At 35.3% G+C, this 16,565-nt stretch overlaps 1 protein-coding gene across 1 annotated transcript; it reads left to right on the top strand.

Moving 5' to 3' along the window:
• The first annotated feature begins 1,594 nt into the window (after positions 1-1,594).
• LOC129278176 (outer dynein arm-docking complex subunit 3-like) lies at positions 1,595-16,168 on the top strand. The gene is made up of 13 exons (XM_054914389.2): positions 1,595-1,685; positions 3,988-4,112; positions 5,225-5,302; positions 6,075-6,245; positions 6,937-7,041; positions 7,538-7,660; positions 8,011-8,170; positions 12,736-12,842; positions 13,634-13,794; positions 14,136-14,298; positions 14,996-15,133; positions 15,566-15,644; positions 16,050-16,168. Exons 1-13 carry the CDS (start codon positions 1,595-1,597, stop codon positions 16,166-16,168), a joined length of 1,620 nt encoding a protein of 539 aa, XP_054770364.2.
• The last annotated feature ends 397 nt before the right edge of the window (positions 16,169-16,565 follow it).

Genomic DNA, 16,565 nt, shown 5'->3' with positions numbered 1-16,565 from the left:
AAATTTCCTCCTGAGAGACACTTTTTATCGTCTGAACTTTGAAGAGAACATAAACATAGGGCCATGTTTTTTGCACGCCTTCCTTGGAGGGCTTTGCAAGATGAGAGGCCAAATGTCTATAATTAAGGAATCACTAAAGGTATAGGCCTAGGTCTATATTCTTCATATATATGACTTCGATCAGAGACGGAATTGGAAGAGTAAAAAAAATCAAAGGAAATATTTTGCAATATTAAATAAAAGAGAATCAGCTAAATTATTGACGAAAATGCTCAGATACTTAAACAAAATAAAGGGCGGCACGTTTGACTTTTAAAAGCAGTTTTCTTCTTATGGACATTTTGGTGGGCGGCGGCAAGTGCCACCCCCACGTTTCGTTTCAAAACGAAAAAGGATTTCGGATTTCTCAATTTCTATAATATTGAGGATGGGGCCGGGGTCCGATGTCCGGATAGCAGATAAAAATCATCATCTTTTGCTCTGGATTTTCTAAAAATTCATGCATTAAAAAGCAAACATATATCTGAATACCACTGGCACTTGTGCTTTGTAACTATCAATCGATTTATGAAATATTGATGGCAATTAGTTCCTAAACTTGCTTTCTTGTCCGGACAAAAAACAACCGGGTATACAATACTGATGTATTTTTTTTCTCGAAATGTGTGTTTGCATGATCCTCAGATAATCGGACATGAAATATAAAATTAATTTTGATTATGACAACGATTTTTTGTTGACAATGATCGTGGAAATTGGAGCATGAAGGAGAAATTGAGTGAGTGCGCCATCAACAATTCAGATCATACGCGCATCGAAAAGAATTACGCACTATACAACTACTACCAGTGCGCATCCACAAGCCTACAAAACTGATGAACGAATGCGCCAAATACGCGTATCTGCTGCGTATCTGAAGCGCTCCATGTGCTGGTTTTAGGAGCCCGAGATTTCTCCCCGAAAAAAAATAATTGCATGCTGTTGAAGTTTTGGAATTAGCGGGAAAATAGGAAACTTGGACGAATCACAAGCGGTCCGGGATCTTAATTGCAGTTGAAAGGGCATGGTAAGATACTAAAATCATTGATGATAAAAAGGAAGAGGAGGAGGAGGAATTGGGGGATGAGCATGATGGTGGTGATGGTGATGATGGTGGTGGTGATGATGATGATGTCATTGATGATGATGGTGGTTGTGATGATGATACAGCGGAGGAAGGATACAGAAGAAGAAGAAGATGATGATGATGATGATGATGGTGATGGTGATGATGTCATTGATGATGATGGTGATGACGATGATGATGGTGATGACGATTATGGTGATGATGATGATGATGGCGATGATGATTATAATGGTGATGACGAAGACGATGATAATGATGATGGTGTTGGTGATTACGATCATGATATTTTCATCTTAATTATTTCCACTGTGTTTTCCTATATATTTCTTAAACAGTAGGCCCGATCTCGAAACCCCAGAAAGCTCCGCGCGATTGGGCTTATTTCTATTCCATATAACAACCTCATCAACACTAAACAAATCAATTCTTCGATCACCCTGGCTATTGACTAATTCGACCAGGGCAAGTATGGGTCCATCAAAAGGGCAAGAGCAGATGTCCAATGCTTGGACAATCTATGACAACATCGAGCAATACAGGGGTAAAGTGGCTCTTAAAGGTAAGGCGATTTCGACATTCGCTTCTTCTTCTTCCAGAGTAAGTGCTAAAGATAAGTGTGAATGCTTACGAGGCTTGTCGAAAAGAAACGTGTATAAAAGCAGTATGATGGGGTGTCCAAACTTCGCGGACTTTTCAAAAATATTCTTCAGGCTAAAATTTGTTCACAAAATATTCATAATTTATACAAAACCAATTCAAGAAATAGTTATCACATTGACGGCAAGATCGTAAACTATAAAATCATGGACGAAAATGTAAAGTAGGTCAAGGGTTTTCGCCGGTATCGCGATCTCAAAATTCTATTCCGATCGGCAAATGCGCGCTGTGCTGGAAAACCGTTCTGAAAAAGTGTGACCTAACTTCGCGGACCAAAGTTTTTGTGGAGATTTGAACAAAAACTCAAGCTCAAAAAGTGAAATATTTATATCAGATTGACGGCAAAATGCTATAGAATCGGTTAGTATATACCCAGTTGTTGTGTGTCCGGACGATCAATTTTAGAAAGTCATTTGGAAAAAATTACAAGCGAAGTTTCATCAATTTTTAGTACAAAATGTTAGGAAATATTATAAAGAACAAAATAGAAGATGATTACAAGTATTGAATTCATATTTTTAGTGTAATCCAAAGACAAAAAAGAAGGCTTCAAAAATATAAAGTGTCCGGACAACCGACCCCCCATCCACATTAACTCACATTTTTGATGATTTCTGCTTGCAAAATGGTGATATCGTGATGCTTGTTGATAATATCAGATTTCTTAAAAACGGGCGCTAACAAATTTGCCGATCTTTTGTCAATATTTTCATGAATACTGAACTCATCCTAAAGAAACTTACACCAAAGGATAATTTTAGGTCGCTTTTCACGTTGATGAAGGTGACAGGTGCCCTAAAAAAATTTTTTTTTAATGATTTCAATTTTTTTGTCTCCTTTGCTAGTTTCATGTGTATACTTCATCATGCAACTTGTTTTATCTCAATATTCTACCTCTTTTTTTAATAAGAGGGGGGTTAAAACATATTTTCATAAAATTCTCAAACCGGAAGTAGTATTTTACACACCGGAAGTGATTAAATCTGTCCCCAAAACCTTTGATACTGCCTTTAAAAAAAATCAGAAATTCCCCAGATTTTTTTTGGCTGAAGCCCCAGATATTCCATGTAGCAAAGTGGACTACCACCCTCTGTTGGCCAAATAGGGAGAGCTACTGTATTGCACTTTATGGCAGCGACTTCAAGTTACATACACTATGTGACAGACATGGCACGTTACAAATTTCCGTTATTATTAGTATTATAGCCCTTTCTTTATCGTGATATTATACAAAATTGAGGGTTTTTTAAATGAAAAATGTAATAACTTGAGTTCTAATCATTGGATTTGCATGAAATTTTGTAGAATTGTGTATCTTGAAGAGTACAACAAAATAATGATAGTTTTTGTGCATGGTACCCCCACAGGTGGAGTTGTGTATAAAAGTCCATTCTGAATTTCTCATTATCTGACTGCTTGTTTAATCCATAATTTTTACAATTCTACTCTGAATATTTCTTAAAGCCATCATAAATTCATCACAAAGAAGTCAGAGAATTAAATTAATCCATCAAAATTTAAATTACACTCTATGTTGTGAAGTTATAACCATAGAAAGTTCATATAGAGAAAAATCTTGATTTTTAAAGTCATGACTTTGAATGACCATATTTTGCTTATGCCTAAAGCTTATATGCCACAGTGCAAATTTTTGTGTAGATCAGCTCATAAGCTTTCCAAAAATATATAGTTTGTTGGGGTACAGGTACTTAGTAAGAATCCTATGCTTGATTATATACCCGTAGTCGTTTCCGCACGGTAATAGGGCACCTGTCACCTGAAGTCAGATTTTAAGGATATTGGCTAGTTTTTTAGATAATGACCGTCCGCGAAGTATGGACACGCGCGAAGTTTGGACTCACTGCCATTATATAAACACAACATTTCATGAACGCTTTATGAATAACTTTATTTTATAAAACACAATTTTATGATGACTGTTGTTGCTTATAATGAGAATATATTTTGTTCGAAACGGACCAGGCGATTCATCACACACTCGAGACGCAAATGTCCGTTTACAAGTTTCCAATTCAAAATGATGCTGATGAGGATGACGATAGTGCGTGATGATGATGGCAAAGAAAGAAAATAGGAAAGAAAAAAATTGTTGCAATTGCACTAATTCAGCAATTATTTAGTTTTAGAAGTAGAATAGGTAGTAAATGCAGTAGTAGAAGATTATATTTACTTCTCATTTTCAGAGCGTGACCACAGGGCCTACTTTGAAAGTTCTCAGTTCAAGAAAAGGCAGCATGAAGAAGAAATCGCAATACTCAGACGAGATAACAAAGACACGAGAGTGACCCTTGCACAGAAAACACTTAAGGTAATAATTTTAGTTGTTTCATATTTTTTGGCGGGAGAAGAAAAAGGAGCCCGTTACAGAAAGAGTTGTGTTTAAACGCATCTCATTTAAATCAAGTGCAAGTCTCTATACGCCGCATATCATTTGTTGAAAGTCAAGTTGCGTCTGATCTCTTGAGTTGCGATCGATCGCAACACTTTCTGAAAAGCACCAAATAATGGCAACTGTCGGATAAAATGGGACTTGTCGGATGAAACGTCTGACAAGTCCTTTCATGAAACGCTCACCAGATCTGACATTAAGCTGTCAGATTTGACAACTTTCCTTGATTGTGATTGGATGAGGAGCACTGTTACTATGGTAACCGTCGGATAAAACGTTCGACAAGTCCTTTTATGAAACGCTCCCAGAAATTTACATAATTGTCCGGGATAATTGCATAGGAGTTCCTTTCATACTGCTCCTAGAGTGGTGTTTGTTGCACCTTTAAAGTGTGAGCCTTTTTCCTTCAAGTGTTTTGCCCTTATTATGATAATTGAGTCTGATGAACAATCCACATGTTAGTAGTCCAGTCGAGTATTCACACTGGTCGACAGGGGAACGTTTCATGAAAGGACTTGTCAGAAGTTTTATCCAACAGTTGCCATAGTAACATTGCTTCTAAGCCAATCAGAATCCAGAAAAGTTGTCAGACGAAAATGTTGGTGAACGTTCCCCTGACCAAACAAATCTCCGACAAAATTACGTTATACCAATGAAAGACCATCGGTCGGTTTGAAGTCGATTTCATTTGTTGCTCAAAACCTTTCAATGTTCATTTTCATCGAGCAATAATTATTATCAGCGCTCCATCCGCTTCCATCCGCTTATTCGGGATATCATGACTCGAGATAATCGAATATTTCATTACGACCAAATGATTTTGGATTTCTCAATTCTCAATATAAAAAGGTCAAAATTTTTGCTCTTTCGCGGCTTTTTTTTAATTGTCCCTAACGTCATGTCTAGTCCCCTCAACAATTTCGGCTCATTACGCAACTGCTAGTAGTTATATATATATCATCATAAGATCTCTAACCTGTTCAAAATGATAAAACTTTCACCATGCACGTGTTATTTTTTTTAATATCTAGGGGGACGCCAGGGTGATAACACAAGCTTTGTCGAGTCGGAAAGAGGAACAGCTAGCCCTTCAACGTAAAACAGCCGAGGTTGGTACATGGAGTAGGGCTCTATATCATGTTTATTTCGAATAATAATCTGAGGCTTTTTAAAAGGTTCAATGACTTGATAATATGGGGCACGACCCCCCCCCTTCCATCTTTACCCAAACTTTGTACACAAAAAATACCCTGCGATGTGTTGCATGATTTGCATCCGACCCTCTTGTGCCTTCTTTCAGAAGCGAGGATGAAAAGGGATTCATTTTAAGTTTTTTTTTTTTTTTTTTTTGGGGGGGGGGTTTGAATTGCATATTATCACTCAACATAGTCTTGTTTTAAGACACTCTTTTATTTCACCTGACAGTGAATTCAAACGTCGAAAATGAATAATTTTTAGATTATCCAAAACTTAGCATGGGCTTCAGGGGCCGCGGAAGCGGAAGGCTGGGAGGGGCTTCACCCCCCCCCCTCCAATTTTTCCAAAACCGTGTACAAAAACGTAAAAATGACCATGTGATTGTGATTTTTTGCATGGTCAGCCCCCCCCCCCCTACTTTGAAAACCGTTCCGCGGCCCCTGGGCTTTAAAGCCAAGGTTACTCCCAGCAACAAGTTGAATTGAACATACATGATATAAAAGATAGATTAAGTGAGTACATAACTTTATTTTTTAACGGACACAAACTAAGAAATTCTTCAAGTCTAGAATTGCTTTTTTTCTGGGGGGGGGGGGGCATTAAAATGGTCCTGATGAACATTTTAATGGGGAAAACGGTTTCAGAAAACGAATAAATGTACTTGATTTTGTATTCGAAACACAGAATGCAATTCATGAACTGGATCTAAAGGTGTGCGAGAAAGCGAAGCAACTGAATCTTCTTCGTTATGAACGACTGCAAAAGATGCAAAGTATTTCTGACATGGACGCGTCTATGGCGCAAGAAAAATCTGCTCTGAAAAAGCACGGAAAACTTGCAAAATATGATCAACAGGTGAGCTAAAGGGGGGCTGGTTGAAATACAGAGGTGAGATGGGATGGGAAAGTCATTAATCTAATTTTGCCACTCATCATACAGGACAATGGAGGCACGGGAGGGACATACTTTATTTTATGTGGAATGAATAAAACACCGCGATGTGTATTGAAAAGTTATGACCCCCTCACCTCTCCCACAGTCTGTCTTTTTCTTTCTCTTTTATTTTCTCTCTCCCTCTGCAACTTTTTTAAGAACAAGCCTGATAAATAGAAAGGGGAGGTGTTTAGGAAAACTTAATAAAGGTTCAAGAAAAAGTTAAAATGAGGAGATGAAGAAGAAGAAAAAAGGGACGAAAAGGTGAACGGAGAATAATAACTAAAATAAGAAAAAGAAAGAGGGGAAAAACATGCGATGAAGATAATTAGTGATAGAAATATATATATAAGAATAACAAAATGCTTTCAAGATCTTATCTATTTTACGAAGAGGACATTGGACCAAGCTGATCATTGTGAGGTTTTAAAAATTATTGTTTCAGTGGCCCAACAATGGAGTTGTGTGTGTTTTTGCAGTGCTTTGTAAAGGAAAATGCGCTATATCAAAAGCATATTGGATCCAAGACAAGGTTCATAGGGATTAATATCCAACGTTTTACTTAAAAATGAATTTGTTTATAGACTATTTCATTCAAACGTTCTTTTTTCAGACAATCCGTATGATTGAAAACAACCTTGACAAGGCAAAAATCAAGCACGATATGGCCACGAAGATACAACGAAATTATATTGAAATTCTTCAATGTTTAGAGGAGGTATGTCCGACTTGATTTTTTTTTAATCCACTCACTGCAAAACTTTGTTTTGTTTTTTATTTTATTCGTCCATTATGTCCATGATATTTGCTTGCCATATTTGGAAACCAGGGGAGCTTTTCATGAAACAACAAATCTGCAATTTTTATACTGTATGTTATAATCTATAGAAATTCTTAATTTGATTGGCTTAGAGCGAAACTGTTGCTGATTTGTACAAGAAATGCTCCCGGAATTCAATTGTCTTGTTCGCATATACGTCCCATAATAACTCCGGGATTTTTTGTTGCGGAAAATTGTTTTTAAAGGTTAGGTTTGCAGAAATAAGACGGCCTATTCATCTACTATCGTTTTTGTTTGTTTGTTTTTCTTTTTTTTTTACATGAACGTCGCATTCTATTTAATCTGTATCTAATGGCCTAAGAAATTAAAATAATGAATAAGAAATCCTGCAATATTTCTGTCATATTCTCTGCTTTCACTCACCATTTTATAGGAACGCCTTACCCTCCCTAAGAAACTGCGTTGTTTGGAGAGAACTCTAGAAGAGCAGCGAAAAGAGCTTGTTGAGTTGAAAGACATCAACAAAGATGCTCATGTTAAAAAGGACTTGGCAAAGGTATTAGTACACTTTTTTTTCTTTCTTTCTTTCTTTATTGTACGATAGTGGGGGATGCATTCTTGTTCATATCACCCAAATATAGCATTAATGCTAATTTACTTTTAATAACATGACTAACAACTAATTATTTTAAACATTTAAAATAACCTCAACTTCATAAGTAAATATTTTGTATTTCCTTTGTGTTTCGTATATTCATACTCTTGAGCTACATACTTCTGTAACTGTATAAAAACCATTGCAAACTCAAAATCAATTTTGATATTTAATGCATTGGAAAGAACACGCTCTTTTAAACGCCAGGATTTTTTCCCTCTGTTCCTTTTCTCGTTCTTTTCCTCCTCCAGTCAGAGTTAACCCAACTGGAGCAGAAGATGATAGAAGCAAAGCGATCACGTGATCGTACTCTGACCCGGATGAAGAAACAAGCAGAGAGACAGAAAGAGATGGCAGAGAAGATAGAAAGACGAGCGAGAGCGACCTTGCAGACGGATGATGCAACGCAAGGTAGTCCTCATATTTCCTTCTCTTCTTCTTTCTTTCTGGGTCTATATCTATTTCTTTTCTTTCTTCCTGTTCCATTGTCCCCTATTTAGTTTCCTTGTTTCTTTCTGAATCTATTTTCTTCTTTCTTTATTTTATTCCTTTCCTCGTTTTTTGTCCTTTTTATTTCTATTTTCATTCTTTTCCTTCTTTCTTTTTATTTTATTTTAGGGGGATCCATCTATTTTTCGTTTTTATTTTGTTCATATCTTTCTCAAATTTGTTTGACTGCTTTTTATTCATGATCAACAATGCGAAAGTACATCTAAGCGAATATCGTAGTATGCCTATATAGAAAATGAGAGTCCTATTCATCATTTTATATAATTTTTCCCATGTATATTTCGCCCCCGTCATTAGGAAACCGACCCCACCTAACCCTCCATTACTATTATTTGCTCTGCAATGTGGTTTTACTTGCCAACTGGGCAAGGCATTTCATTTTAAACAGCAGTCTCCTCTCCCCCATTAAGCCAGTTCGTAGTTCCACTCTACGCATGATCAGAGAAAGATCATTTGTACTAAAGTACAATACTTTACATTTAGTCCAGGATAGGCCCCATAGACAAGGGGTCGAACCTTGTTTTTTTAGATATACAATGTTTTTTTATGGTTTCTTGTCAATTCGAGGGTGCTGATTCCGAATCTGAATGATGCCACTCTTGTAACCTTGAGCATTTTCTGCAAATTGGCAAAATCCAATATGATTGATTGATTGATTGACAACGAATTTATTCATTTCAAAATTTCAACAAAGTTACAAAGTAAAGCAAAATATAATATAACATTTTGAAATGAAATAGGAACCTTCTGGAAAGCAAAGCTTGTTATTGAAGGTTTCCTTTAATAAATAAGACTTAATGCAAAAAACAATATATATATATAATATACTAATCATATCGTTCTTGTTGAAGTTCAAAATAGATACAATAAACAAGTCATCATATCTCATATGGCCGCCAAAATATGCAAATTACCCATGAAAATCATAAAATTGCCAACACATTAGCTATAAAATGCATGTAGTTGTTGTGCAGAAGTGAAATACCAATTGGAAAAGCGATATTTGACAAAATATTTATTTTATTGATATTCAAAATGGCCGCCATAACCCCTGTATACTTTATTATGTAGAATATGAATGGGGAAAATATTTTTTCAAACAAGAGCACTAATACTGCATGTGATTGTGACCTGCGAGTGGACTACTGTCTGAAAACATGACTATTAACAAAACTATGTCATTTGTATACTATCTGATGTGATAAATGCTGTATTATGATATTCAAAATGGCTGTCATAGACCCCTTATACTGTGTACAATATATAAAAGGGGACAAATAATTTTCACAACCTTTGAATTTGTTTGACTTTATAATGCCAATAACTGCGAAATATTGGTGTAACACTGTCTGACAACAAGAATTTCTAACGAAACATATCATTTCCCTTGCAATTTCGGTAATTATGCTGCATGTTGACATTCAAAATGGCTGCCATAGGCCCTATCTGTATTATGAACAAAGCGAATGGAGAAACTAATTTTCTTAAGAGTAAAAACAATAAAATGAATGTAATTGTAATCTATACGAGTGAAATATTGTCTAAACACATGATTTCTGGCGAAACATATCATTTCATTTTTCATGCATGAGATAAATGCTGTATTGTAAAATTCAAAATGGCCCCTATGGGCCCTTAAAGTATTATCTACAATGTAAATGGGGACAAATACTTTTGAAAGAATTAGGATTTGCCTGACTATGAAATCCATATAATTATGTTGTATAAGGAAAATATTGTTTGAAAACGTGATTTTTTTAATGAAATATAACATTTCCTCTCCCATAGGTGATAAATACTGTATTTTGACTTTCAAAACGGCCGCACAAGCCCCTACAAATTCTGTAATATGCGTATAGGGAAACTAATCATCACCAGAATGAGAACCAAAAACGCACGTAACTATGTGATGTATAGGTAAAATTTGGTCTTGAACATGATTTCTGACTAAATACATCACATAATGGTTGAGAAGGTAATAAAGGCCTTACTTTGAAATTCAAAATTGCTGTCATAGCCCATATGTACATTGTAACTGGGGACAGATAATTTTGACAAAATTTTTAATATGAAAATGGCTTAATTTTGATGTAAGTGTTAAGTATTGTCTAAACCCAATGATTTCTAACGAAATATATCATAGCTTGTGTCATAAAGGTGATGAATGCAGCCTTTTAAAAATGAAAAATGGCCGCCATAGTCCCTTATCTTAATATGTAAAATTTGAATGGGGAAAGATAATTTCCACAAAGAAACATATTGCAGCCATTTTGAAATTTAAATATAGCATTTATCACCTAAATAACATAAGAAATAATCTATTTGTTACAAAATCATATTTTCAGACGATATTTCACTCATACATGGAACACCATTTAGTCAAGCAAAGCCAAATTCGGTTAAAATTATATGTTCCCATTCACAAAGTACATAATAGGCCTACCGTTAGGGCCTGTAGCGGCCAGTTTATCTTTCAAAATACACTATTTATCACCTACCTGGCAGAATGAATGGTATATCTTGTTAGGAATTATGTTTTCAGACAATATTTTACTCTTAAATCACAATTATATGCATGTTATGGTGCTGACTCATGTGAAAATTGGTTTCCCATATCGATTCTACATAATACAGTCAATGTCTTTTGGCGGCCATTTTGAAAGTCAAAATACAATATTTAACACAAATATGAAACCCGAATAATATATTTCGTTGCAAATTATATTTGAAGACAGTATTCCACTAATTTACCACAAAAGATTCCGTTTTAGTGCTCACCTTGTGATTGTTTTTGTCCTCTCTCACATCGTAGATCATAATTTTAGGGCCTTTGGCGGTCATATTAAATATCAAAATACAGGGTTTATCACATACATGGCATGTTAAATAATAAATTTCGTTAACAATAATGTTTTTAGTCAGTATTCCACTCGTTTATCTCAACAAAATGCATTTTAGTGCTCACTCTTGTGATTTTCTTGTGTCACCATTCACATTGTACATAATAGTGTTAGGGCTTTTGAAGGCCATTTTGAATATCAAAATACAGGATTTATCACATAACTGACATAACAAATGATATATATCGTTAGCAATCATGTTTACAGACATTGCTTCACTCATAGATCATAATTACTTGCATTTCAGTGCTCAATTTTGTAAAAATTAATTTTCCCCATTCATATTGTACAGGGGTCTATGATGGCGGCCATTTTGATATCAAGAATATAAATATTTTGACAAAAATCATTTTTTCAGATATTATTTCACTCCGGCAGCACAATTGCATGTACTTTAAAACCAATGTGTGGACAATTTTATGATTTTCATGGGTAATTTGAATATTTTGGCGGCCATATTGGATTTTGCCAATTTGCAGAAAATGCTCAAGGTTACACGAGTGGCATCATTCAGATTCGGAATCAGCACCCTCGAATTGACAAGAAACCATAAAAAAACATTGTATATATAAAAAAACAAGGTTCGACCCCTTCTATCCTGGACTAATTCATATAATACGAGACATTCAAATGACTATCACTTACCCAAAAGTAGAACAGTATTTTCTAGCAAAACTGTATTTTTCACAGGACCAAAACTCTGGAATTCTCTGGACAGAATAATAAAAGAGGCAGCTAATCTAAACCGATTTAAATTACTCATCAAAATATTTATTCTGAATTCTTATTGATTCAATCAAATATTTTGTGAACCTCATACTTACCCACGGTAGTATTGATTATTTTAAAGTCAATATTTAATTTTGTATATAGTGTAAATACATTTGTGTTACAGTGTTTATATATAATTTTATAGAATTTTGCTGATTATTTTACTCTACTTATATCATATTACCCTTGTATAAAATTTTGATAGGGGGTCTACATTTTACAAGCTTTGCTTTTTAGTAGGCCCCTCCACTTTTTTCATTTCATTGCTACGTTTCAATCCTGTGTGTTATGCATTTTTTCAGTGTTAAAATGATTTATTATAAATGTACTTTGATGATTGTGGAATATGAATATATCAATAAAAGAAATAAATAAATAAATAAGTGATATGGTGGCTTGAAATTTGACGAGATAAGCACCAACTTTGATGTCTTGATTATTCATATATTCTTTTTAATTGTGTTTTTCATTTACATCCACAAAAAACAACAATGCGTCCACGAACGACTGGTATTTCACAGTTTGCCAGTACAATGTACAGCATACCATAATATGCATTCAAAGAAGAAATGCAACAAATGGTGTTCATTGGTGTGCTATTCTGTTCATTTCTTCATCCTGCTATGTAAGGCATGCTTACGTAATATCTTGCTTTTAAATCTGCCTATTACAATGGAAGAAATGAAAGGTCATTTGACCAAAATTGTTCATGAAGTAACTACGAACTGGTCTATACATGTATTTCGTAGAAAATACTACGAAAGGCCATTCATTTTCCTTCCATCATTACCTCAGATACCAAGCGCCAGTCACAAATGGATGAAGATAATTGGGTTAAGGTGACGACGTACGAGGAAGCTTTCCAGAGGATAAAGGATGCGACGGGTGTCTCCGACATAAACGTAAGGGGCGCTGTCACACCCAGCTTGACAGTCACTCTAGTCCCCCTTTGGCATCGTTCAATGTGCCTAACAGTCACACCAACGAAACCGACTCCAAACCGATCCTATCTATTACACTATCTCGAATGGAGGCAAATCATTGATCGGTTTGGAGTGGGTATTCTTGGTGTGACTGTTACGTTGCTCCTCCACAGTCGCTGACGGTACATTCATATCAAAATTAGATTTAAAGATAATCTTGTAGGCCTACTATAAACTATTCAGGCGTGTCCGCGGTGGGTTTTGTGCTGTACTACATCCTACCTAGTTGTCATTTTCTCACCGTGGTTACTGTGTTGCACTATATACACTAATATTTTAATATGATACGTCACATGCGAGAAGTACCCTAAAATATGAATTCTATAATAAACAACATTTAATCATTGTGAAGCAAAAAAAATACCCAAAATACCTAAAGCAACGGAATTTATATCATTGCTTGGGTGGCGAACAATCTTGGTAATATTGATTCTAATTTTATTCAGACCAACTTTGTGCTGTCATCACTATGATCATCAGTACAATCATCATTATCATCATCATCAACATCATCGTCATCATCATCATCGTCGTCACCATTATCATCATCATTCCATCATCATAATTGCCATAGTCATCACCATCATCATCATCATCACCACCATCATCATCATCATCATCAACATCATCATCACCATCATCATCATCACCATCATCATCATCACCATCATAATCATCATAATGATCATCATTATCCCTATCATTTTCAGGAGATTGAGGCCCGTTTTCTAAGTCAGAACAACACCTTTGAGCACCTGGAACAACAAAAGCAAAGCGGTGAAAAGCAACGGAAATGGCTTGAGGAACAGAACAGACAACTCTTAGAGCAGTATGAGGCCCTCAAATACAGCGGCGAAAGTAAAATGTCTCAGTGAGTTCCGATTCTTCTTGATCAATACTGTTTGTTTTGTATGCAATATGGGGAGTGTTCGGGGTATTTAATTCTATGGGGGAGAGTTACTGATCCAGGGGCCGTTACATAAAGCTGTTCGTAAGTTAAGAGCAACTTACGCGCTAAAGCATTGCCAGTGATACCATTTACCAAAAGAAAGGTTCTCCAGTCGTTCTTAAAGTTGCTCTTAACTTACGAACAGCTTTATGAAACATGCACCCACCACGCCGAATAGGCGCTACACTTCCTTTCGGGTTTGAAAAAAAATGGTTTGTATGCTGTTTGGTACCATCTTAGTAATTTTGTGTGTGTTTTTTCAGAGGGGAGCAACTGTTGGAGCAGATGCAAGATCATCTTGAGAAAGAGACGGTACGAAGAGACACTGCTAAGAGGAACCTTGAGAATGCTTACAAGTTACTTTCCAACCTCAAGAGCGGCATCAAGCACCTTGTGGATACTCTCAAAGACATCAAAGTTAGAGGGGTAAGGAGGTTAGGATGATGTTCATTGTGATGTGGTCGTGTGGTGAGATCAGTTCTAACTACATTCTCGAACTTTGAAAGTTTATTCTATACATTTAAAGTCATCATCAATGTGTATTATATCGGAGTATTGTCTAATATTCTTGCAAAGTTGTATTGACCGTTTGTTTAATTTGTTATCTATCGATTCGTTTAATACGAACAGTTATTGTACCTCTAATGATATTTATCATTTATCTCTTAAGTACCGTTTCATTTCTCTTCAATAAACCCTTTCACTTATCTTAGTACGCTATGAATTGTAAATCGCAAATTCCACTATACACGTTTATAATAATATCGTCCACACCAGATTTAGAACTTACACAGAAATAATTATAATTACCGACACTTTTGGAAGATCTATATACCAAAACTTCGGAGGGGCTTTAATACAATCGAATTTATTTGTTTTCATTTGATTAGATTTGATTTATTGAGTTTCCACATGACACACAATATTATACGTAAACTGTGAATAATAATAAAGTAATCTTTTATCACCCCTCCTCTTTTTTTGCATTTATTATAATGTAATAGTCATGTCTAACTGTGGCATTTCTATGTTGATTTTTTATGTAAAAGCAAGCGGAGAAAGTATTTCTATGCAGACTAATAAACTGAAATTAAATTAAATTGAATTGACATTCTCTTACCAGTCTCTTCGTAATATGACCATGTTAAGTGATGATCCAGTAGAACAACTCAACATCTGTGAGATCAAACTTCTTCATATGATGCAACAAGCCAACGTCAAAGATTCTACAACATTCTGGAAAGTTAAAAACAGTCCAGAGGTAAATAACCAATTTTCCATTTTCTTTGTTGAAACAGAAACTAATAATGAAATTAAATGCAGCCGTGATGATTTCAAAATTCCAATATAACAACACGAATACATTCAGGGGCGTCAGGATGTTTTGATAGGGGAGGGGGGGGGGGCAAGTTGAGACAAACCTAAAGGTTACGTCATTTTTTTTTTTAAATCGAACAGTAAGTTTTTTTTAGAGTTGAATGACCCCAAACTCGCCTTTAACGTAATTTTTACTTCTCCTTATTTCTTTTTCATCCCCCTTTTCTCTACTTTTGTGTTGTTTTATTTTGCTGCACTACTTCAAAAATCATCGGATCGGTCGCCCCCTTGTCTCCTTGTGGTGCCGGCCCTGAACGCATCCATTTTCATTTTAATTATCGCTAGTTTATCGTTTTATAATTTGTCTTCGCAATAGTTTCAGGAATTTATGGAGAATCATTTGGAGCCTGAAAATCTTCGAATACGGATGGATGAACCAGATGCTTATGACTCGGGTAACTACATTCATTTTTTTTCTTACAAAAAAAAACTGATCAGGGACCTATTGCAGGAAGAATTGAAATCATACACAACTTGATTTTTAACCAATAAAAAAACGCCCAATTATGACATGTGCTTGATTTTCAGAGGTGCATTTAAAGGGAAATCTTTATACAAAACTCTCCACGGTTGTATTCCGAAAATTTACTTAACTTTTTTGGTAATTTTTCACGACTGAGAAAATTCAAATAAAAAAAAAAGAATTTGATTTTTTTTAGATAACTGAATTAAAAAAAAAAGATTCTGGATAATTTCATAGCAACATTTTTTGGGTGTTTAAGTGTGTATAAATATGCAGTATGTTTGGGGTTAGTGGCCATCATCAGTAGCGTGTTGAACTTTGTTTTCTTTTGTTTCAGATGAGTTCGGTTACGACAGCCAAGATAATGAGGATATGCTGACCAATGCAGACATCAAGAGACAAGGCCAAAATCTAATGAATGCTAAGAAATCAAAACGAAGAAAGAAGAAAAACTAAATAAAGCTAAAAACATAAGAAGTAATCATGTCGACGTCTTATGGGAGAAGAAGTCTCCATCTGATACAGCTGCCAAATGAATTAAAGGAAACCAAAACCCAAGAAGAGAAGCAATCTTATTGGAAAGAGTAAAATGAGAGAAACAATTTCAAAAACAGTTTCATCAAAATCGGTTATGAAATAAGCAAGTTATGGACGTTTAAAAAGTCTTGTTGTACTTTCTATATGGGGATCATCAAATTGGCAAACGTGCTTCAAAATGGCTGATTTTGTGGACAACTCTCCATTTGTTTTGTACACAAATTTTCAGATTTTCCCCTTTATTTTACATATTTTACATTATCTTCCCCTGACTTTGACATATGTGGTGTGAATCATATTTTTCCATGATATATAT

This window comes from Lytechinus pictus, chromosome 15 (genome assembly GCF_037042905.1).
Source record: "Lytechinus pictus isolate F3 Inbred chromosome 15, Lp3.0, whole genome shotgun sequence".
Lineage (NCBI taxonomy): Eukaryota > Metazoa > Echinodermata > Echinoidea > Temnopleuroida > Toxopneustidae > Lytechinus > Lytechinus pictus.
The sequence above is the reverse complement of the archived record's forward strand: the minus strand, read 5'-3'. Positions and strand labels throughout refer to the sequence as shown.

Bases quoted from the DNA above. Each gene is read 5' to 3' on its own strand.
- LOC129278176 (XM_054914389.2), top strand. From the start codon at position 1,595: ATGGGTCCATCAAAAGGGCAAGAGCAGATGTCCAATGCTTGGACAATC. The intron at 7,661-8,010 runs GTATTAGTACAC...TTCCTCCTCCAG, and splicing joins TTAAAAAGGACTTGGCAAAG to TCAGAGTTAACCCAACTGGA. The intron at 12,843-13,633 runs GTAAGGGGCGCT...TATCATTTTCAG, and splicing joins CGGGTGTCTCCGACATAAAC to GAGATTGAGGCCCGTTTTCT.